Source organism: Clupea harengus, chromosome 23 (genome assembly GCF_900700415.2).
Source record: "Clupea harengus chromosome 23, Ch_v2.0.2, whole genome shotgun sequence".
Classification (NCBI taxonomy): domain Eukaryota; kingdom Metazoa; phylum Chordata; class Actinopteri; order Clupeiformes; family Clupeidae; genus Clupea; species Clupea harengus.
This window is the reverse complement of record NC_045174.1, coordinates 10550853-10573936: the sequence shown is the minus strand read 5'-3', so window position 1 is coordinate 10573936 and position 23084 is coordinate 10550853. Positions and strand designations below refer to the sequence as shown.

General features: G+C 43.0%; 4 protein-coding genes across 5 annotated transcripts; 2 read left to right on the top strand and 2 right to left on the bottom strand.

Moving 5' to 3' along the window:
* Positions 1-2105: 2105 nt before the first annotated feature.
* Positions 2106-10280, bottom strand: cdk5rap3 (CDK5 regulatory subunit associated protein 3). Its single transcript, XM_031561691.2, has 14 exons — positions 10134-10280; positions 9638-9686; positions 9277-9408; positions 9071-9171; positions 8931-8979; positions 8220-8398; positions 7780-7916; positions 7304-7448; positions 5522-5629; positions 4988-5069; positions 4414-4502; positions 3258-3463; positions 2753-2924; positions 2106-2214 (listed from the first exon to the last, which is right to left on the bottom strand). The coding sequence occupies exons 1-14, from the start codon at positions 10137-10139 to the stop codon at positions 2149-2151; spliced, it is 1521 nt and encodes a 506-aa protein (XP_031417551.1). The 5' UTR covers positions 10140-10280; the 3' UTR covers positions 2106-2148.
* Positions 10281-10385: 105 nt separating this feature from the next.
* Positions 10386-16907, top strand: prr15lb (proline rich 15 like b). 2 transcript variants are annotated; one of them, XM_031561694.2, is made up of 2 exons: positions 10386-10449; positions 15737-16907. In XM_031561694.2, the coding sequence occupies exon 2, from the start codon at positions 15766-15768 to the stop codon at positions 16087-16089; it is 324 nt and encodes a 107-aa protein (XP_031417554.1). In that variant the 5' UTR covers positions 10386-10449; positions 15737-15765; the 3' UTR covers positions 16090-16907. The 2 variants fall into 2 exon arrangements, with proteins under 2 accessions (XP_031417554.1, XP_031417552.1); XM_031561692.2 differs by lacking the exon at positions 10386-10449 and adding an exon at positions 12308-12907.
* A 203-nt stretch (positions 16908-17110) lies between these two features.
* Positions 17111-20105, bottom strand: pnpo (pyridoxamine 5'-phosphate oxidase). Its single transcript, XM_012814668.3, has 7 exons — positions 19874-20105; positions 19372-19496; positions 19152-19251; positions 18952-19005; positions 18602-18730; positions 18328-18398; positions 17111-18138 (listed from the first exon to the last, which is right to left on the bottom strand). Exons 1-7 carry the CDS (start codon positions 20069-20071, stop codon positions 17973-17975), a joined length of 843 nt encoding a protein of 280 aa, XP_012670122.3. The 5' UTR covers positions 20072-20105; the 3' UTR covers positions 17111-17972.
* A 190-nt stretch (positions 20106-20295) lies between these two features.
* Positions 20296-23028, top strand: mrpl10 (mitochondrial ribosomal protein L10). The gene is made up of 5 exons (XM_012814667.2): positions 20296-20403; positions 21098-21267; positions 21459-21623; positions 21895-22039; positions 22529-23028. Exons 1-5 carry the CDS (start codon positions 20364-20366, stop codon positions 22774-22776), a joined length of 768 nt encoding a protein of 255 aa, XP_012670121.1. The 5' UTR covers positions 20296-20363; the 3' UTR covers positions 22777-23028.
* The last annotated feature ends 56 nt before the right edge of the window (positions 23029-23084 follow it).

Genomic DNA, 23084 nt, shown 5'->3' with positions numbered 1-23084 from the left:
CCGCTCTCTTTCTCTCCTTTTCTCCCTGAAATGGTTTCTGTCACAGAGAGCTGGGCCTGCCTGGTCTGATGGATGACTGGATGAATGGATGGAGATAGAAAAATGAGAAATGGTAGAGGGTGAAAAAAATAAAAGGGATGGGTGTGACAGGCAGCATAAATTAGGCCCCCCCAACTGTGCTGGGAGAGGAGCAAGACGTAATTAACAAATCTGTGCAGGTTGAATGTCACCCAGCGCATCCAAAGCTCACCCTTTCTTCTGTCAGCAAAAGATGTTTATGACGACAACATGATAGGTGGGTTTCACAGAAAGGGGCAGAGCTTTGAAAGGTTCTGTCAAACCAAGACACTGACAGTAATGAATTAAATCAGTCGTACAGGCCTATTTAAATCTTAAACCAGGTGTGGTTTTCAAAATTATGACCTGAAAAGACTCAAAATGTGGTCTTTGGGGACAGTTTTTTGAGCATACCATGAAAGCTGTCTGTCTGAGTTGCATTGTTGTCTGTGTGTTTGTATGCGAATGCAGAGTCGTGCTGCGGTAGGCTACATTAGCTCTTCAATCTTGTGAGCGTAATGTGTTTCTGACGTGTGATTATGGCGCCAGCCCCCGGGGCTAGCCAGGGAGGACACCATATGATGGAGTGGCAAGGGCTGATTGGAGATTGTTTTCTGTACCAAAGCACCAAAGGGAGATTGAAGGAGAGGAGTCTGTAGCACTGGCACAGAAACTAAGGAGAAGAAATTTCTTGGGACTTCAACGGTTCCACTTGATATGGATACAACGTAATGTAAATACCACTTGAGGTCAACTAAACTAAACTTCTTTAATGCTGTTGGGTCGTACAGTTTAATTTGTACATTTTGAAAAAAAGAGAAAGAATTAGTCACAAATCAGGGAGGAGAAATTTGTTAATTAAGCATGGGGATTTATATGGGGACTAGACAAGTAACAATGAATTTAGGGCCCAGCGTGTGTGAGTGTGTCTTATTACCCAACGAATAGGTTACACTGAAGTTTAATGCCAAAAGACATGACAAGAAAAAGTTTTAGAATTCAATAGACAGGATTAGAAAAATTGTTTTACTCACGATTATCAGTTACAGTCTGGTCATAGTGTAATGCTGTGTATTTTTGTAGAACTATACATAATCATCACCATCCATTCAGCCTACAATAGCAGATATTGACCACAAATCGCATGTCTTGCGCAAAAAGAATCCCGAGTACAACATGGGTTACATGGCATGAAGTGTTCTTGGAATATCTACTCAGTAATGACCATTCAGTGTTTGATAAGAATTACATCAGAGTATGACCTTGTGCATAATTCCAATTAATACATACAGTTAAGGCTCTGTGTGAGTGTGTCTGTGTGTGTGCGTGTGAGTGTGTCTGTGTGTGTGTCTGTCTGTGAGAGTGTGTGTGTGTGTGTGTGCGCGCGTGTAAGCAAGTGGCGAGTGCACAGCTCTGTCTGTGAGGAGTCATTGCTCAGCGTCATGACACGCCAGGAGGCATTGGTGTGCCCGGCTCCTCGTTGGCCACGGTGAGACCACGCGACGCCGGTAATGAGGCGTGTCATTCTAGTCCTGCGCCCTGATGGGGAGTCATGGTTTGGAATCGGAACACAAGCCGAGGGGCTGAGAGCAGGGCAGCACCATCCCCACAATCCAACCAGGCCGGCTAGCAGTTAGCAGTAGGTCATTTCCATTCTGATTCATCGGGGAGGGGGGGGGGGGGGGGGGGGGGTGAGATGATAAGACACCTGTGTGGTTGGCTAAAACTTGGTAATGTCTCTGCTAAATAATAATGATTTCAACAATGTTTTAAAGGAGCCATGCGTAGGTACTCTTAAGTCTTAATGAACATTCAAATGGGGTTTAATAATGTGAATCACTTAAACTTGCCAGATGTACCCAATCATAGCACTGCTTCATCCTCCAGAAATTGCTTACAATATACTTTCTGACATATTTACATATATGCTATTTTCTAAATATTTTTATATTTTCAATCATGTGTCTCAGGCTCTCTCCCTCTCTGTCTCCCTCCTCTCGTTCTTTTGGCTCGCAACTCATTTTAAAGAAGAGACCATTGCACAAGTCTTCAAATAAAATATTTATTCATATGAAATAACACCATCTCTGCTTAAATATGGACACCCATCAGGTTAACTGGTCTGTTGTTGTAGCGCTTTGAGATGTCTACTTCAATCTGCAGGGGCGCAAAAACAAACAAAACACACACATTCAGACACACATGCACACAAAAGCACACAACGTTACACCAGAAAAAGAACAGAATTATTGGCATGACACACCAGGTCACATGCCTGCCATTAACCCTCAGAGATAAAGGAGCATAATGGCATATTCAGAACTCACTATGCTTATGTTGATTCATGTTTAAAATAGAAATACAAACATGCTCCAAAAATAATAATGAAAAAGAGACTATAAATGGATGTTGTCCTGCCAACACAACTTGCACTTGTATGTTTGTTGCATGTTTGTTCAGTACCATTGTTTTTTGACAGAAATACTTAATAAAGCCCCTTCTTCAGGTAAAATCTTACATGGATCAATCAAATAATTCAATGCTATGCTGGTAGAATGGAACAGAATGTCGCTGTTGAGAGCTTTTGAGCAAAAACTTTAACCGGTTGTAGGACAACAGTACGTGTCTGGCTTTGACCCTGCACTAATTACTAAATACTGAAGCTTAAGTCACAGAGGTGGTAGGGGTTTGTCACCTGTTTGCGAAGCTCCTGGATGCGTGTTGCCAGCAGGTCGACACGGGGCTCGAGCTTGGCCTGCTCCTCCAGGGCCTCCTGCCTCTTCTCCGCCAGGTTGGTTCTCTTGAGCAGCAGAATTTCCGCCTGCTTTAGCTTCTGACGCAACATCTCAGACACACGCTCCACATACCTGAGACACACCCCAATGCCCATACATCACACACACACACACACACACACACAAGTACAAAGAGGTTTATATGAAAGATTGTCAAGAAGATCACTTGATTTGTAACAAAATAGATTAATCAATGGACATTTTACACGTTTTTGGAGAGTATGCCATATAATCTTGTGCCAACTGCACCAAGTGAGTGAGATGATTATATGATACTGTTTAATATGTCAATTATATATAAACATAAAATACTGCACACTACTGCTACTGTATGACAAGTAACTTCATGACCAGTAACTTCAATCAACTGAAAGCTTCTGTGACATGGATGTGACGTGGTCGTACCGCGGCGAAGCCTGGATCATGAAGAGGTGCTGCATGCGCAGCGACGTCAGACGCTCCAGCAGGTGGCGTACTTCCACCAGCATGGCCGTCACGCGCCCCGACGTCTGAGCCTGGATGACGGTGGGCGCCAGCTGAAACTGGCTCATGGAGACCACGTCACCCTCCACACTCATTTCACTCAGCCGCTGACACAGGAACAGCTCCACCTACGCAGGCCCCACGCAGACAGCATTACATACACGCATGTAGATCAATGCAGACGCTTGTTTAAATTGTGTAAGTGTGCAGATGTTACCAGTGCACTCAAACACACCCATGGACTCAAACACACCCAGGGAAAGCCCAAATACACAATATGTTAAAACTGTATGTGCAAGCACAAGCAACGCTACGAGGGCACGGTCTTACATACAAGTGTGCATGGAATCGGACACACACAGAGAATGTCCAAATACACACAACATACACACCCTCAGAGTACAGAGAATCTACGCACAAAATCAGTCTAAACACAGACCCATATACTATATATATATATTTATATATGTATATATATTACTATGTATGGACTATATATTACATGTACTATGTATATAAACTTCACACAATGATTCAACAGTTCCATTAACTGAGCTGTGTGACGATCTGATCACCGGGCGCGTGTTTAAAACCTTCTATTCATGAGGAAATGGAAATCGGGCACAGGACAGCAGTACGTGCGGACAGAATTAGGCGGATGCAGTGAATCTGTTTCCTGCGGCTCCTGTATGTAATGTGGTTATCCTCGGCTACATTTCATGTCAATAAGACCTTTGAAATTTGAACTCTTCAACTGAATGAAAATCAATGTGGCAAAATCAGATATCATATTGCAGCATGATTTTGAAAGCCCCTGGGTACTGCAATATGGCTCAGCTCTCCACAAACCACTGGCTCGACAAAGTTGGGCAGTCATTTTAGTTTGGTCTCAAGTTACCTTCTGGACACTTCATGGTCAGGATCAATGTGAATGCCATATGTGCACTGCAACCCCACTGTGGCCTGCACTGCACGTATGACAAATCTGCTGTGACCTGGTCATACGTGTCTTTCAGGCCCTTCGTGAAATGTTCCATATGCACTGGACGAGGACTGGAGGACTCAGTGTGTTCTGTACCTCCATCAGCTCATCGATGAACTGGCTGCGTGTGTGGGGGGTCTCCAGTACAGTCAGCGCGTCTTCACCTCTCGCCACACCCTCTGGACCTGGGAACACGACACGACACAGAGAGAGAGAGAGAGAGACACAGACAGACAGACAGACAGACAGACAGACAAGTCAAAATATGTCTTGCTGATGGCAACAATCCAGGTTCAGAAAAGAAAAAAGCCCTCCCCAGTAAGCTATGCCAACCAACTTGATCTGATCCTTTGGTCAACTCTACACACACGTTGGAATGTTCTTTTTAGCACACTTAAGCAATCTCACACTCATTTGTAATGAACCGACTCAAATGCTGCACGTAACCCTGATCTCCAGTCTAGCTCAACACGTCAAGGAAGCAGCAGGAGAAGGGAAACAATGACACCTTGTGGATGTAGATGGAACCACTAGCAGAGTTATTTCAGATGAGAGGAGACGTGTAATGAAACAAAAATTAAATAAAGTAAAGTGAAAATTAAATTAGTAGGGCTATTACTGCCCAAATCTTCATAGCTTAAGTATGTGATATATCAGCGTCAGTACTTACAGTCTGTTCCTGCGTCGACAACTTCAATTTCTAGTGGAACAGTGGCGCCTTCTCCCCAGTCAATCCCATCCGCAGCAGATTCCTATAGGGAGGATGACAAAATCAAACCTAAATTTAATTAAAACAGTTTCCACATCACCATGGATTGTCTGCCTTTTTTTTCCAAGTGACAAGCTGCCATGACTGTGGCACCTTCCCAGGCTGCATTGCTCTGGAACAGAGCTGGCATATCTAGACCAGCTCAGGGCTGGAATGAGTTACAAAGGTGTAACGTTAGCATAATCACAGTCCGTAGGGAAGGTCCCTTCATGCAAATGAAATCATGCCATTGGAGATCAAGAAGTCACATTAGATGGTGTTTATTAAATAGTTATCTTCTAATCTACTTTTACTACATTTAACTGAATCCCGAAACTGATTTTACAGTTTGACCTCTGTGACCTCTGATTTGACCTCTGAGGCTGACACAGCCAATACTGGGTGTAGTGTAAGGCACTGACCAGGAGAGGATGTACCTTCAGCGTGTTCTCTTACCTCTGCACCAGGCTCCAGACTGATGCCCCAGTCCACACCGTCCTCCACAGCGATCCCAAAGTTCACCTCTGCAGAGTCTGTCCCTGCGCCTAGGTCACCCCAGTCAATCTGAGGCAAGACGATGGAGAACATTTCACAATGTGAACCCGCACGCATGCGCACACACACACACACACACACACACACACACACACACACACACACCCCAACAAACACACACACACACACACACACACACACACACACACATATGTTCTTGACACATACAGTGGGGAAAATAAGTATTTGAACCCCTGCCGATTTCGCAAGTTTGACCACTTGCAAAGAAATGTGTGATCTATAATTGTAATAGTAGGTGTATTTTAACAGTGAGAAACAGAATATCAACAAAAAAAATCCAGAAAACTGCATTTTATAACATTTATGACTTAATTTGCATTTGATGCAGAAAATAAGTATTTGAACCCCTAGCAAAACATGACTTAGTACTTGGTGGAATAACCCTTGTTGGCAAGCACAGACGTCAGACTTTTCTTGTAGTTGGTCACCAGGTTTACACACATCTCAGGAGGGATTTTGGTCCACTCCTCTTTGCAGATCCTCTCCAAATCCTTAAGGTTGCGTTTTCAATGGGAGGGAATGAGGGAATGAGGTTCAAGCCCAATATTCCACGTTACATGGCCCCATCCATAGTCCCCTCGATGCAGTGGAGTCGTCCTGTACCCTTGGCAGAGAAACAGCCCCAAAGCATAATGTTTCCACCTCCATGCTTGACGGTGGGGATGGTGTCATATTCAGCATTCTTCCCCCTCCAAACGCGGCAAGTCGAGTTGATGCCAAAGAGCTTGATTTTGGTCTCATCTGACCACATCCTTTCTCCCAATCCTCCTTAGAATCATTTAAGTGTTCATTGGCAAACTTCAGACGGCCCTGTACATGTGCTTCCTTGAGCAGGGGGACCTTGCGAGTGCTGCAGTACTTCAAACCATTACGGCGTAGTGTGTTGCCAATGGTTTTCTTGGTGACTGTGGTCCCAGCTGCCTTGAGATCATTCACAAGCTCCCCCTGTGTAGTTCTGGGGTTATTCTGCACCTTTCGGATGATCACCGATACCGCACGAGGGGATATCTTGCATGGAGCCCCAGACCTAGATTGACAGTTGTTTGGTGTTGCTTTCATTAACGAATAATCGCACCAATAGTTGTCTGCTTCTCACCAAGCTGCTTGCTGATGGTTTTGTAACCCATTCCAGCCTTGTGCAGGTCTACAATCTTATCTCTGACGTCCTTGGTCAACTCTTTGGTCTTGCCCATGGTGGTGAGGTTGAAGGTGTGAAGTATGATTCTTTGGACAGGTTTCTTTTATACACGTCACCAGTTAAGATCAGGTGTACCTTGTTAGGCCTAATGAGGACTAATCTGTGTGCTTCTTGGGCACATAACTGGTCATTGGGAGCCAGAATTCTTGCTGTTTGCTTGGGGGTTCAAATACTTATTTTCTGCATCAAATACAAATAAAGTCATAAATGTTATAAAATGCAGTTTTCTGGATTGGTTTGTTAATATTCTATTTCTCACTGTTAAAATACACCTATCATTACAATTATAGATCACAAATTTCTTTGCAAGTGGCCAAACTTGCGAAATCGGCAGGGGTTCAAATACTTATATTTTCCCCACTGTAAGTATGTCCGTATTCCCACAATACGCAAGTATGTGCATTTTTCTGATTTTCCTAACAGGTTTTCCTCAGCCATTTTGAGAGGTCCATCCCCAAGCTCACCACTTCCTCTGTGACGGTGTCAGGTGGAGCCTCCTCCATCACGGGCCTCTCGATGACGGTCGGCTCCTTTCCGGTCCTCCACTCGTAAATCGTCGCGTTGCCCTTCTGCTGAATACACTGTAGCATGGGCAGAATTGGCTCATTCCTGTGACAGCACAGAGAGAATCAATCACACACACACACACACACACACACACACACACACACACACACACACACACACAAACAAACACACACACACACAGAGAGTTTATTCAAGATTTGCAACACAGCCTGGTGCATTTTTTCAATAACAGCTTCTTGAAAGAGGCTGTAAGCAGGGAAAGACAAATGAATGTGTCAAAGACAAACTGTCCAAATCATTACTTCACTGCTATAGATACGACTTTCCCCAGGCAGGTGACTTTCAGCTACCTTCAGAACCTGCGCTGGGAGAATGGACCGGAGTGTGCCCTTCACTCAATGCTGGGACTCACCAGTCTGAGACAAACTCTGCGAATGCCGAGTACAGCTGGATGAGCTCGCCCAGACCAGCGGCGTCTTTACCGATCTCCTCCAGCGTTGTGGGCAAATCCGACACCAGAGCCTGGAGCTCCCTTCCCACGTTATCGCCCTAAATGACATACAGACCCAGAGCCAATCTGTGAGTGTGTGGGGGAAGGATGCATGAGGAGGCATGAGTGTGTGTACTGGTGATCATTTTCATTAGGAACCATTTCAACCGCCAACAAATGCCATATGAATCAAGTCATTTGAGTTCGGACATGTCATCAGAATTTTTCTAAATCTTTAAAAGTTCATATGAATTATGACATATGACTCAAAGGAAGAACTATTGTGTAAATATATCATACCAAATAAACACGGTACGAGCATATCTACACTTGCAAACTTGCAAACCGCGGTGTGTTCTCACCATGATGCCGTACTGCTTACAGGAAGTATAGTACTGCTCCCTCATGGCGGTGGCGGAGTTCTGGCACTCCACCTCGCGGCGGCTGAGCTCTTGCTGTAGCTGTTGGGCTTTGGCCACCTGCTTCCTCAAAGCTGGGCCCTCATAGCTCACACTGCGGACCAGCACGCTAGACGCCTCCGCTAACACAGGAAAGAAAAGATGCTAGTCAAGGTCTGGGATGAAAGACATCAATTTTACAGAATCCACACACCTCCACACTACATATAATTTTACACTTGTTGCCAGACATTCCCTCCTCCATTGCCCTTTAAATATCCTTTGATTATATTAAAAAGGCAGTTTACACCACACAGGGAGATAGCTGTAGGTTAGACTTACATGAAGGCAAGAAAGCAATCTCAAGACATGAGACACTACAAATCATAATCTACAACAGACGCACAGGTAGCAAAAAAGCCTTTTAGATAAGCAGTCATGTCAGTCAGTCATCTACAGGGATATCGGTATTATTATAATTACTATTATTATTATAGTAATAATCAATGGTTTTACTCTACTATAATAATACGTTTTATGAATTTAATTGCATTCATTTTCTTATTGTTGTTTTTACTCTATTTTTAAGTTTTTTGTAAGTCGCAAAAGCGTCCGCTACATACCATAACTATACCTATATATCAATATATCTATAGAAATATTCGAACAGCTTACCGAGGTAAACATTGTCTCTCTCATACAAAGACACGATTTCTTGCCAGTCCTGGTGGAAATGACAAAGAAGATTTGAGTGACAAAAGAGCAATGCAGCACACCTCACAAGGGCACCAGGAGTCTGGCATGACTGCTCTCACCTTCATCCTCTGAGATGAATATCTGCCGAAAATGTTCTTGGAGGATGCCTCAGTTCCTCTCAAAATGTCCACTATCCTTAGGCAGTTAAAGTAGTGGATGTCTGCAATGAAATAACACATTTAAGTTCAGTAGCAGTTAAGAGGTTTACTCCATACACTTTATTTACTCCATCAGCATCCATTCCCACAAACGGAGGAGCACTCACGGGATCCTGACAGGAGCTGTTTAATCTCCTCGTTCTCGGGCATATCTTGAATGGATGCATTTATCTTCTCGCGGATCTCTAACATGGCACTTTGCCACTTCAGTGTGCAGTGTCTCCGGTCAACCACCCAGTCTGCAAAAAAACAAAGTTGGAAACAACAGTTACAAGGATGCCATATACAGCACTCAAGTAAGCCTCAATCTGAGCTAAATGTAGGCTATCACAGACATATAAAAGTCTATGGGCGTGCATTCATTATGTCAACCAATTGTAACACCCAAGCGTATAATCTTATTGATGGAGTAAATTCCTTCTCTTATTCAAATTAATAGTACAGAAATGATAGTAGAAATGGCCATACCAAGAAGTTTACTGGTTTGGATGTCGATAGGCAGAGCCTGTATATTTTTCTGGAAAATAAACCCAACAAAACAAAACACACACATAACTGATTTGTTAATACACATTGCCGACACATAAACACACTGCCGACACATAAACTCAAGCAATTTGTGCATTAATTATACAGTTCACTGCTCACATTATGCTACTTTTGTTGTACCTGACCGTGCCATTACATCATGTTCATTATGTGCATAACATGTGCATAACATGTGCAATGTAGTTCAATGTGCTTCACAATCCCAACGAACAAACAATTAAGTACTCAAAGTCTGTCATTTATTCAGACACCACTGCTGGTCGCCTTGCAGCCAGCTGTCAAATATATGGATCTCAGCTAACAGATAGCTTGCAAAGAGGAGGCTTGTACCGTTAGCTAACGTTTCCTCGTAAGCTAAATATGCAAGATAATTTAAAGTTAAAAATGAATCCTCATAGCTTTTCAGTTCACCCACCTCCATCGTGTCTCCAATGGCATACAACTATTTGAACTTCAAAACATTAACCTGACAGCATCTCAAATTATAACAACGTTAGCCTGTATGGTTACAGTGAGCTTCCATGCCAGACTGTGATGTTTACAGGAAACTGCCACGTAACATTAGATTTGGCCTATCACAGAACGAGGTTCGCGGAAGTCGAAGGAACCAATTGTAAAACGCTATATTGCAGCAAAGGATTTCCCTCTCCTTGCGTGACCGATCTTTACTCCTGCCAGCAGATGGAATCCGTGCTTCGAGAAGCTGCGGTTCAATTGCAGAGGAGCAGCAGGTGCTACACCATTATTCAGAATAAAAGTAGGCTCACTTATTTTAGGTGAACACTTGCTACTAACTAAACGGTATTTTGAAAGACGAACAATGTCTGTAAGTGCAACAAAAAAACACTCCGCTTTTCAAAGTGTTTTCATAGCTCCCTATTCATATAGGATTTATGTGTTTGCTTGAAGTGTAGCACCTCATCACTGGTGTCTGGTTGTTGATTCGTCATATGGCTCAGGTTTGAAACACCTCAATGGCATTCAGTGAAACTTTCCCACCCTGCACCTCAGGGTGGTCCTTGGTACAAACAAGAGATTACAATCAGACTTTTGCTGGATAGAACACACAGTAGGAGAAATGGTTACTTATGGAGGAGTCTCAATGAGAAGAAAAAAAAAACACCAACGCAGACAATCTACTTTAATACCACACACAGTAGAAAGGCTAATAAAGTCAGATGCTTTGTAAGATGCCTTAACATGGCTTTTTCTGTTACCAGTGAAGCACTGTGGGCACTGGACGCTCAGTCAGTGCCCAAGTATGATCATTTCCTGGATTAATTTCAGCTTTGTACGGACCTAATGAGCTTAACACGGTCAAGAATTCAACCAAATTCTTTGAAGTTTGACAACCATTGAGATGCTTTTCTCTCCCCTTCTGTGACTGTCCGTACACTGGGGTAGTCACTGATTCTCCAGTCTACACAGACTGCTTTTATTGCTCTCCTAAGAAATATCACATATCCAAATATAGTGTGTTTTCTGAATGTGTGATGTTTGCTACAGTGTGATGCTATCTCTCACAGTGTAAGCCATCTTTCTATCACTATGATTGTGAGTCATCAAAATATATAACACTCAGGACCGTACAAGTGATCCCTCTCAGGAACAGGGAGACCCTTACACATCAGGCAAGTTTGCTGGAAAGCTGTTTAAATAGAGCTTATTTATTACACTGACGGCCCTTTTCTTCCACCTTCTACAGCAATCAGAATTTTAATCTTAAAACGCTTAAGCTTTAAGACTTGGGTGGAAAAACAAAAGCTGGAACAGTTAAGGGGAGCCACAACTATGGCTCCTTTCCCATTCGTTTGAATGTATTCAAATGGACCGGTATCGGAGCCAGGGATGGAACCACAATCTCTGATTCCCCTCATAAATGCAAAATCTTGAGGTCAGTTCTTCCTGTTGACCTTTCAAAGGCATGGGGTTGGTCATGGCTGTCTTGCAAGGATCATATATTTGAAAAAAAAAAAAAAAAGATGGAAATCTACTTAATTACAGGATAGTGTTCCACAACAGTTCAACTTTGTCCTGGAAAAGTTGTTTTGTATCTTTCCAGGCAGCAATAACTTAATACTGTATTAAACCTTTATGATTCTGTCAAATGTGCATTCTGGCAAATGTGAAATATTGCATTTAATACAGTTTTGTATCATGGCATACCCATGTTGGATGAGACTGGTTGTGGAGTTTACCAATAGTACATTGTTTACATCAAATGACTTACAGCTCTGAACCTAATGCCTAAAGGAGACAGTGCCAGCTGTGTTTGTATTACAGTAGTGTGAGCTGCCATGGCATTTGTACCCCTTTGTTTGAACAAACCAACCTCCACCCCACCCCACCCCCTTCCCTTACTTTTAATTTGGCCACATCACAAGAGAGCCACAGAGAAAACCACTACAATGGAAAGCATGAGTCTTTCACTTGTGCACTTACCTCAAGCACAAAGGGTTTTGGTACAGAGCAGGACGATGTAGAACTGAATGGTCAGACAGCACACTCTCTCGGGTTAGGATTTACTCTCTTTTTATTTCATAATATTGGGAAATCCCATGTTACACAGAGAAATTCACTGCTGACATTGACCTACATAGAATGTACAATTTATGTAAACAATACAAATTTAGAACTTAACACATGTTGATTAGTCCTGAGTTATAGAGGTTATGTCTCTGCCTCACTATATAAATGTAAAGTAAACACTACACAGCTGTAGGACTGGGCCGTCTGGGAATGAAAGATCTCGCCCTCCCCTACTGATCACATGGCTCTGCCATTTACTCAGGTTGCAAGGGGCTGGCCCTCACACTCGCCTCGGACTGAAACTGTGTGCTTGTGTGACATTGTGTCTGGGTTGTGTGTGTGTGTGTGTGTGTAAGAGGAGAGAGAGGGAGAGAGCGAGAGGGAGAGAGAGAGAGAGAAAGAGAGAGAGAGAGATGCACCTGTGCCCTTGCACCTTCCCTTTCAGGAGCCATACTGAAGGAGAGGTTTAGACAGACTATCAAGAACAGTCGGAGAGAACAGAGAAAGAACTCACTGAAATTACAGAGCAACATGATTTTCATAAGAGAGCACATGTTACATTGTACCATCGCCTGACACCTGACATTGCTGGGACACTGTTGCGTCTGAAGTGACTGGCTTTCAAGAGGACAGAGGAACCACCAGCCCTTCATTATTTAGGTGAGAACTTTGCTTAAACCGTACGGTGACGCTGGCTCTAATAGCTCTGCGGGGATTCCCACTGCCTGTCAGGGTATTTGGCGTACATTGAATGGCCTACCTCATGCAGAGTTTGCATAAAAGGATGGCTGATGAAATAGCTCTGAAAGCCACGCTTAAATCTTAGCTCAAAATTCAAAAGTAGCCCATTGGTTTCTCATATGCTTTCACTAGAGAAAATGCAATGGGATGCAATCAGTCCGATAAATTCAACAGAGTGCAAAATCTTCGCATGTTTTTTCCTGACTAACTATGCTTTTTTTATTTGCTAGATTGTACTTGTATGGCATGTTCAATAATGAACTTTGCGCTATTGAAAATGCACTAAAATGTGAGCAGTGTGATATCTCAGTCTAAGGTTCCTTGTTATGGTAGGTTTCTGTATGAGGTGATCGTCTGTTATCCCTTATTGGTAGACAGAAAGACATGGTTGGCCGTCATTCCCAGGGTATGAAAGTAATGAGAGTGAGAGTTTAGGCACGCAGTACTTTTTTACTCGACAGTTCCTGGAATGATTATGACAGCTTACCTGCCCAGGGCCAAGCACCAAATACATCTACAATCACTAGATCAGGTGGCTGTGAATTACAACAATAACTTTATCACCAATCCCAGACTAGGAAGATTTGTGGAAAACCCGGTTTCAAGGGGCCCCATCCAAGACACCCCCCACCTCCATCTTTGTCAGCGGCTTACATTTTTATTGCGAGACCAGGATGCCCTTGAGGCCACCTTCCGTCGCCTTGGTCAAACATTGTATCACCAAGAGCCTTTTGAAATTGGTTAGTGATTGCTTGTTCTTTCATGTGCCTTTGCTCACCCGCACAAAACAGAACAAAGTAACTTATTAAGCACTGGCAGGAAGGGGTTTCGCCAGGCTCTTAAGTTTGCTGAGATTTTGAAATGGAAACAAACATTACAATTCTAAGATGTTAGAGGCTTTGATGTGTCACTTGCACTTGTGCAACCTGCATCTGGGTAGACATTTCAAAGGATGTGCCACGTATGCCAGTGTCTGGATTACTTTGTCAAAAAACATATTCTAATTAATCGCTATAAGGACTGTTTCTGTTCAGTGTTTCAGGATTGTATGTGATTTTATGTTCAGCCTAGTTATGAGTCAAGAGTCAACAGACAGATCAAGTCAGAAAGGGGATAGAATGATCTCTGTTAAGCCAGACGAGGACATAACCTTTTCTAGTGAGGAACACAAAACCTGATCTCTTGTAACTTCTAACACCACCAGAACTTGGTCCAATTAAGCAAAGGTGTTGCTCCAGTCTGGTCATTATGTAAGTGCAGAGTAGTGGTAGTAGGTGTCATGTGGTGGTATTACGCGATTGTATAATCTTGAAGTAGTGAACTTCAACAGCAATCTGTATATGCTAAGCCTTCTGAAAACCAAAGATGCACTTCATATCCCTCGCTTCCATAAGCAAAAAAGTGAATGATCCCCATGGATCGTTACACAGAATTCACCACAGAAGCTATAAATACACTTCAGGAAAAGGAGAATGTGTTCTAAGGGTGTGCTTCTTCCACCCTATCTCTTTGATTTGTGTGATGCCTATAAAAGATGCACGCCTTAAACAGTTTTCTCATATATCTTTTACCCCACCCTGAAAGATTAGAACAGGCAGTGGCTATTGAAGAAACAGATAGTGTGCGAACATAAGCATCCTAAATGAGCAAATGTTCTCTTGGGAGAGGTTGCCAGGTGACAGGACACACCCCGAGCCTCTGACAGTGAGGGAAGGGCAAAACAATTGCAAAAGTGTGTTTGTGTGTGTGTGTGTGTGTGTGTGTGTGTGTGTGTGTGTGTGTGTGTGTGTGTGTGTGTGTGTGTGTTAGTGTGTGTGTGCCTGTTGCCTGGTGTTTGCCAAAGCTAATGGTTCAAATGTAGATAATATGTATGCATTGGAACTATAGTGACAAAAGCTACTGCTCATCCTTTTGTCCAGCAAGGCACTGGCTCTTTCAGAGTCAATAAAGGCACTGGCTCTTTCAGAGTCAATAAAGTTGTGAAACATGAAATGATGAATTGTTCATCCACTTGTTTTATGCTATCTATAGCTCATATTGGCTCCCAGTGAACTGACAGAGGATACACTGGTGATTTTCATGAATTTTTCAGTGAAGGCTTGGGGTTAGGTGTCCTCCTCTATTTCCTTTTTCAGTTGCTTAGATCAAGAGAGTGACAGAGATAGCTCTGGTTGGACTTCTGTCTGTACATAGAGGCTGTGACTCCCACAGTAATCCCCCAAAGAAGCATGGAGGCTTCTGAGTTCAAGAAACTGGGGGAAAGTTGTGCATTGAGTCATTTTTCAGTCTTCTTGACAGTATCTGATTGAGCGTGCCGATTGTCACTTAACTCCATATCAACAATGACAGCACAGCTGTGCAAAAAAGCTTACGATAAAAGAGACCCACAAATTTGATATTTCTCTGCACGTTTTCAGTACAAGGAACACGTATTGCACATAATGTACTGTATCTGACCTCTGTAGCAGTTCAGTGACTAATTCTGACCATAACCATGTGAGTTGAGTCAGCTTACTCATATAATCTTTAATAATGTGCTGTAAGCAATGTTAGCATAACCACCAGACTACTGTGTAGTGTACGCTGATACTGTCTTTTAAAATCACTACACATATCCTACAAAATTCTGAAGAGAATTTCTCCTTAGTAAGGGATTGACACAAGCACACCTGGGCTCCAATTTATACATCTGCATTGACAACTTTATGACATGTTTTGTTTTGATCTGTACCCTCACTACCACCACAGGTCTCTGCTTTCAGTTCCTGTTCGTTGTCATGGCCGACCCATCCTGGTGGAAACTGACCTTCCTGCGCAAGAAAAAGTCTGAGGCTAAAGTCCTGTATGAGATCCCGGCCGAGTTTACCTGCAACACGGACAACAAGGATGTCCCATGTTCTGACCCCACGGACAGCCAGTTCAATGCCAGGCTGGAGAAGATCGTGGACAAGTCTGCCACCAAGGGCCGCCATGTCAAGGTCTCCCACTCCGGCAGGTTTAAGGAGAAGAAGAAGATCCGTGCCACGCTGGCCGAAAACCCCAACCTCTTCCCCGAACACAACAACATGGCCGACGAGAACCACGTGACAACCACAGACTAACTCACTCCAAAAAAAACACAGACTAATGTTGACATAAACACTCAAACATTTATGAAATTTTTGTATGCAGATGTATAAGTGTGTGCTGTTATGTGTAGATATACAGAATGATTCACAGGACTAAAGCTTTATTCACGCACTTAAATTAATGAGAAATGATATGTGACTGCTCCTCACTTATACTGGAAGACACTGGGATGTCCTTTTGTACTGTGTACAGTAAGTCTGTAACACAGGGGAGGTGTTCATTTACATACTCACTCACAAAGGCTTTTTGATTAGTATCCTATTTCTTGATAGCATGGGACCTTTCCTGATCTTTCCATCAGCTGGGGATTTCTGCAAGACAATTGCATAGTGTTGATCATGTGTATAGTTCTCCACATGTATGGTGGGTGAGTACTGTTGTCACGCATTACATGATTACGACTGTTTGTGCTCTTGCCTAGCCCAGTCAAAGAAATGAAGTACAGTTGATGGGATGCTGATTGCAGTGCTTGTTAATGCTTCAGTGAATGACATGATGATGTTGGGGCTTGTTTAGGTAGCCTCCTCTCCACTCCAGTTTTATCTAACTGAGATTACTCTTATCTCAGTTTCAGGGATAGCCGCATCATTTTACTCTGACAATCAGGGAGTGGTTGGGAGGGAACTGGCTATCGCAGGTGGATATATTTATGATCACTGGAGTGAGATTAAGAGGGTACCCCTCTTGCTGTTTGTCTGGAAGTCTAGCATCATTTGTTCGAACCTCTGAAAGAACCTTTAAAGAAGACTTTTCATAAAATCATCTACAAGTGATGTGTGTCACACACATACATTTTGGGGAACTTCTTCATTACTTATTTACAGTGAGAGTGCAACAGATCTGCCATGGTTCCAGTAAGTAGTGGTAGTGTAACTCAAGTAACCACCAGGTGAAAATGTAACTGGAGAAAAGTTCATGAGGTTCACCAGTCAGCTCTGATGCTTTTTGGCACAACACTGCCATCTCCTGGACAGAAATGAAAACAACATCTCAGTAATTCAAGCATGTCTTTATTGTAGACCTGTATACTTCTCTCGTTCTCTTTAACTATATTGCAGTAGCACGCTTGGTGCATCCTGACAGAACTAGAAGCATCCCAGATTCACAAATGCACATTTTGACATGTAAACATCACCACTGGAATCACGGCGCACAGTCAAGTTTTGTCTAAATACTGCACAAATTAAGATTTAGGGAAACTTGGCACGTCATAGCACTTAAACATGTAAGAATGTATTCATCGCTATCAGGAAAGTGAATTACACACCTATGAAACAACACAACACAATCAGAAACACAGGAAGTTTGGATAGACTTTCTTCTTCAAGCATTCTTCAGTACATACATGTGGACATGAGGTCAAAGGCTTGTAACTCTAAAAAGCCATTTCCTGTTACAGTATGAGACTCAGCCTCATACAGGTTTAAAGGCAGAGGAGCTTGTGCTTTAAGACTGGCTTCTGAGTGCTGACGGGGCTCGGAGGGAAAGTAATGACATCCGCTCGTACCAATCACATGTATATGAGGCAGAATAACTAACTCTTCAGAGCCTATCCTGACATTAGGCCAGACATGAGACCAACATTACTGAGGGAGAGGTTTGGCCTCAGTCCTCCATTTGTAAAAACCATCTGTCCTAACTGCATGCACATTTTCCATAATAACATGGAGTCATGTGAGGACAGAACATCTCGTGACCAGACAGCAACTCAGAATATAAAATGGCTTTGAGGCAGATTTGAAATGTCCATGTATTGTCCCTTTCACATAATTAATGAGAAACATTTTGATTTATGGTTAACAGTGTGACAAAAGTCAATGTTTTTCTATAGCTGGTGGGAGGCCTGTCCTGCCGATCATGGCGCCAGCCTCTGATAGACCCATCCTCCCTCAGCCAGGTGCTGCATGTCCCCCGGTCCTGTCTCTCCCTCTTTCGGCCGTGTGAAGACTATACGGTCGTGGAGCCTGTTGGTCTGGCCTTGCCAAAACTCAACAGTGTGAGGCTTTACTATGTAGCCCCCCCTAGAGGAAGAGAGGGGGAAAAGCATCAAGCACACTCTGGACTGGCGTAATAGACATGGGTACATCCTGTGAACTTTGACCCCCACACTCCAAGCACAGGATGTCGTAACTGATCTTTTCGGTGTGATTTACATGGATAAAGACAAAAAGGTCTTTCCACACAAGAAGGGTCACAACAGGAACACTCACCAGTAGTCAGGCATTGGGACATCAGTGGCCTTATACCTCTCTTCTAATTCAGCATTTTTCTGTCTCAGGTACTGCAAAGGAGAATACATCTACTTTAAAAAAAATGGCTAGAATGTTGATATATAAGTGTTGACATAAAAGAAGTGAGAATCAAGGGTATATAAGTTTGAAGGCTCATCTGATTTCTTGCCAAAGCAAGAAAAGACAAAACCTTCCAGCTCAATTGCATCTTTAGTACAATATTTAGACATTTATCTGACAAGCGATGTCTTACCTGTCTGTCTGGAATCATGGTGCTTTGCCGGCTCACCACAGCACCGATTTGGCTGCTCTTGGGACGAGAGTGGAAGTAATCACAGGAGCTCTGGTAAGGGATCCGCTCCACAGTTCCCTCAATGCGAACCTAAGGAGAAACACCACCACGCCAGTGTAGGGTGGGCAGAAAGGATCAGGATACAGCTTGGTAGCACGTGGGCATGCCTTATTTGTCATGTTACACTGGTGCAGACATTCCACAAAGTTCACTGAAGCTGTAATCAATCCAGCAACGTACTTGTACACTATATGTGCCAAGTTTTTCAAATGGCCATAAGAGAATACTTCAGAAATATACATTGTTCTTACCTGCCTGTTTAAGGGCTCCCAGTAAAACACCAGGCAAGCATGTGGGTTGCTCTCCTGAAGACACAAGCACACCACAGTGTCATTTAAGGTGTACAATACACTCACTCTCACAGGATCATTTCAGACCAAAGAGCCTGTTTAGTTCAAGTCATTACAGATGCAGGCTTTTGTGGTGGGGGCAACGTTCAGATGGCACTCACCAGCTCTTCGCCTTTGCGGCTCTCGTAATTGGTGAAGAAGCGAAAGCCCTCATGATTGAAGCCTTTCAGCAGCACCATGCGTGCAGATGGGCGTCCGTCTCTGAGGAGGCAAACAGCCACAGGTGAAACGGCTGCATGGAAAGCTTCACTTTCACTGAATGGCCCCTGTGGTAATCTTGTGTTGTGGACAAGACAAAGGTGATGGTTGCTGGACTCTCACTTGCTAGCAGTTGCAATGCACATAGCATTAGCTTCTCCAACTTCTGGGCATTTTGTGGCTTGATCAAACCAGTTCCCAAATTGTTTAATAGGGTCCAGGGAAGTCAGCTGGTCCTCTTCAAAACACTATAAGGTAGGGGTTAACAGGAAAGAAAAATCTACATATTAAATACCAAAAATACACCTTCCATGTATTACTTCAATGGAAGATCACCGGCCGCACAGTTTATTTTGGTATTTGCAGTAATAGCCAGCTACATCTGTTGTATCCTCCGAATATTTGCTTATTTGACTGCGTTAGACAGTGCATTGTTCAAGTCATCATAGCTAGGTCAAACATGCTAGATATGTAACATGATTTCTAACGCTACAGTTTGTCATAACTTCATGTGTGACACTTACAAACTGAAGGGCACATTCTACTCAGAAAAAGACAGTAATATGACAAGACAGTTAAAGGTTAAGTGAGGTGAGATTGGGCTAGTTTCACGACGTTATCATACCTGATCGTCCGCTTTATATTTCTTTCTCATATCACTCAAATCCATGGCAGTGAGCGGTGCAGTGTCTGTCGGTTTCGAGCAAAAAGATAACGAATTTAGCCTACTTTTGCAAGGTGTCAGGAAGGCATAGGGTTTACAATATCCTCCTACTATTTTTCCAATGTTCCTCAATGCAATGTCAGTCAGTACACTTATCATGATTGTACAACAGCACCAAATGTTGGAGAACGTCATCACGTTTTGTTCATTACGTCGACTGTTACGAAAATGCAATCGAATACTCCCCTTGAGTTTGGTAACATCTACCCCTAGACCTTCAAATGAGAAAATATAAATTATAACTGTATTACTTATATAAACGTATTAAATGGGAAACAACTTTTACAACTGGGTACCGTAGCAAAATTTTAAGATTTTTCTAAAAACTATTAATTTAATAACACAGACGGTTTGCTTGATTAAGTGCGTCATATCCGGTAGTTGTTTCAAAATGGCAGCGACCTTGTGCGGCAAACTGTTCTCCAGGCCGGGTAATTACAGTGTCGGCGTATTAATATGCATACGTTTTAAAGTTTTAACAGTTATATCTGTTGAAATTGTAAAATTTTGGTTGTTTGGTCAGAATATATTTTCAGTAACGACAATACAGATTTGTTTACCTGGGCAGTTGGCTACTTTCAAATTGTCTCTGCAGATGGCTAACAGCAAATCTAGCTTACGTTAGCTAACTCCAACGTTATATTTACATTTATTCGTTTTGCAGACGCTTTTCTCCAAAGCAGTGTTGCAGCACTAATAAACTATGGAAACTGTATAGGTTGATTTCTTTATACATGTGTGTATTGAATCAAACTGCTATTTAACCAGGTATGCAGTTGCGCTGGAAACGCATGCCGTATTTACATAGCTAGCATAATATGGTTGTGTTGTGGTGGTGATGTTCTTCCTCTGCGCGGATTGTATAATGGCATATTTACTTCGTAACATCATCTGCAGAGTTACTTTGTGTAATGTTCTGTATGTACAGTGGTGCTGAAGTATCCTTTACATTTGCTTGGTAAATGGAGAATATATATGCCAACCTTCCCTTCTGTCTGTTTTCAGTAGGCTTCTCTGAGAAGATTCTTTTTTTTTCTGTGTTATGTTAATAGCTGAATATTGAGGTCAGAATAGCCTTTTTTGGAATTAAATTAAAGCCCTACCTCTACCCCTCTCATTCCTCAGTATGGCTGCCCCTGACTCAGAGTGTCCGTCATGGGTCCAAGGCTGTCACTCGTCACAGGAAGCCAGTGCACATCCTCAAGCAGAAGCTGCTAGCCGTGACCCAATACATTCCCCCAAAGCCCGGGCCTCCTGTGGGCTCTGTGGCCCCCCGTCCCGAAAGGAATGTGGAGGTTAGTCGGGGGTGATTGAATGAGGAAAGTTGAAAGTTCAAATCAGAATGAAACACAAATGAGACCTTGAGACTTCATTACAACTTAACTTGCCCAAATTGAGTGCATTGAACAGAATGTATGCACAAAGTTCTATTGCTCTTTTTTTTTTTTTTAAAGCTGAGTTTACTTTGTTTTCCTTTTGTGAACAGGAGAGTGGTTTGATGAGGATTTTAAAGAGAGACCTGGAGGCTGTGTTCAAGGAGAACAAGATGATTGCTGTGGCCCAAAACAATTCCTCCAACTCAGAGGATATGCTGATCCTGAGGCACCGGCTAAACAAGCACAACATTAGTGTCAAGTTCTTTCCTAATCAGGTAAAAACAGAGTTAGCTCTTTTCCACCTCATTTGGTATATTTTCTGAATTCCTGAAAGAATACAGTCAATAATCAATATTGTAATGTTTTGACATGGGTTAAGAGGCCCATTGCATTGTATCTTATATAGTTCTTAGTGGAGGTAAGGGCCCAAACATGAGAGATCGCTTGGAAACCTTTGGCCTTGTATAAAACAGACTAGCATGATTGTGCTATATAGACAAGCCAAATAGTTTTAAACTGTTTGTCTTTGGCATGTTGTCTATGCAGGTCACAAGGGCTTTCTTATCTGGAAGTCCATACAGAAACATGGAGCCTCTGTTCACGGGACCAACTGTCATGCTTGTCAGCAAAGAGCCCAAAGCGAGACAGATGCTTGTTTCATTGCGAGGCAGCCCTCAGATAACACTCCTGGGTAAGGACATACGTTATGCGTGCTTTATGTGTAATCAAAAGGGAGAAATCATTACATTTTACATTGCTAGCTTTGGGTATTCATTTACATACCTCACAAAAAGGCATAGCTCTGATTGACTACTGATGTAATCCTGGTGAGCCTGCCAAGCTGGTCTTGGCACTGAACAAAGAACAATCAGTGAAATTCAAAGTGCTGTTTTTTGTCCTGTTTTTGGAGTGTACCAGAACAATCAACATTGGTTTTCCTTTCACTACCTTTGACCTTTATTATGATGTATTTGGCATTACGATTTCTGTTCGACTGGATGGATCTGTGATTGAGCCAAGCCACGCTTGTTCCGGAGTCAGTGTCTAACTCTACAATCTTTCAGTCTTGTCCATACCTCACCACCTTTGCTTTGGTCATTGTACAGGTAAATCAGTTGGAAAATAGTATGAATTGTGCTGTTTCTGGAAAGATCTCATCTCCATGTATCTCCTTCCTTAGGAGCCTGCATAGAGAACGCGCTGCTGTCCCGTCAGGGCATCCTGGACTACTCCAAACTGCCCACCATGATCACCACGCAGGGCGAGCTGGTCGGCAGCCTGACCCTGATGTCCTCCCAGACGGTGTCCATGCTGAGCCGGCACCCGGCCCACCTCAGCGCCCTGCTGCAGCAGTACGTCAAACAGCAGAGCCCCGAGGGCGAGGGCGGCGCTGACCAGGACCCCACTCAGACAGAAGGGGCGGCATGAGAGGTTCACATCTCTCCCCTGTCTGCCCGTGTGCAGAGACTGCCCATGTGCAGATCAGACTGAGAGTGAGTAAAAGGGGGAGAAGAGAGAGAGAGGGAAGTGGAAATGGTTTGCAGACTGTTTGGAACCATTCCATTTCACTTCCTCTAGCCACCTGGTCTGGCTCACTCAACTTGGACTGAACCATTGTACCATAAGAACTGTGTGGTGTCACCTGTTAAAGATGTAATTTAAAACAAATATCTAAGTTCATACAAATTGTTGTGTGTCTTTATTCTCGTTAGTCTTACCTACCTCCTCACAACATG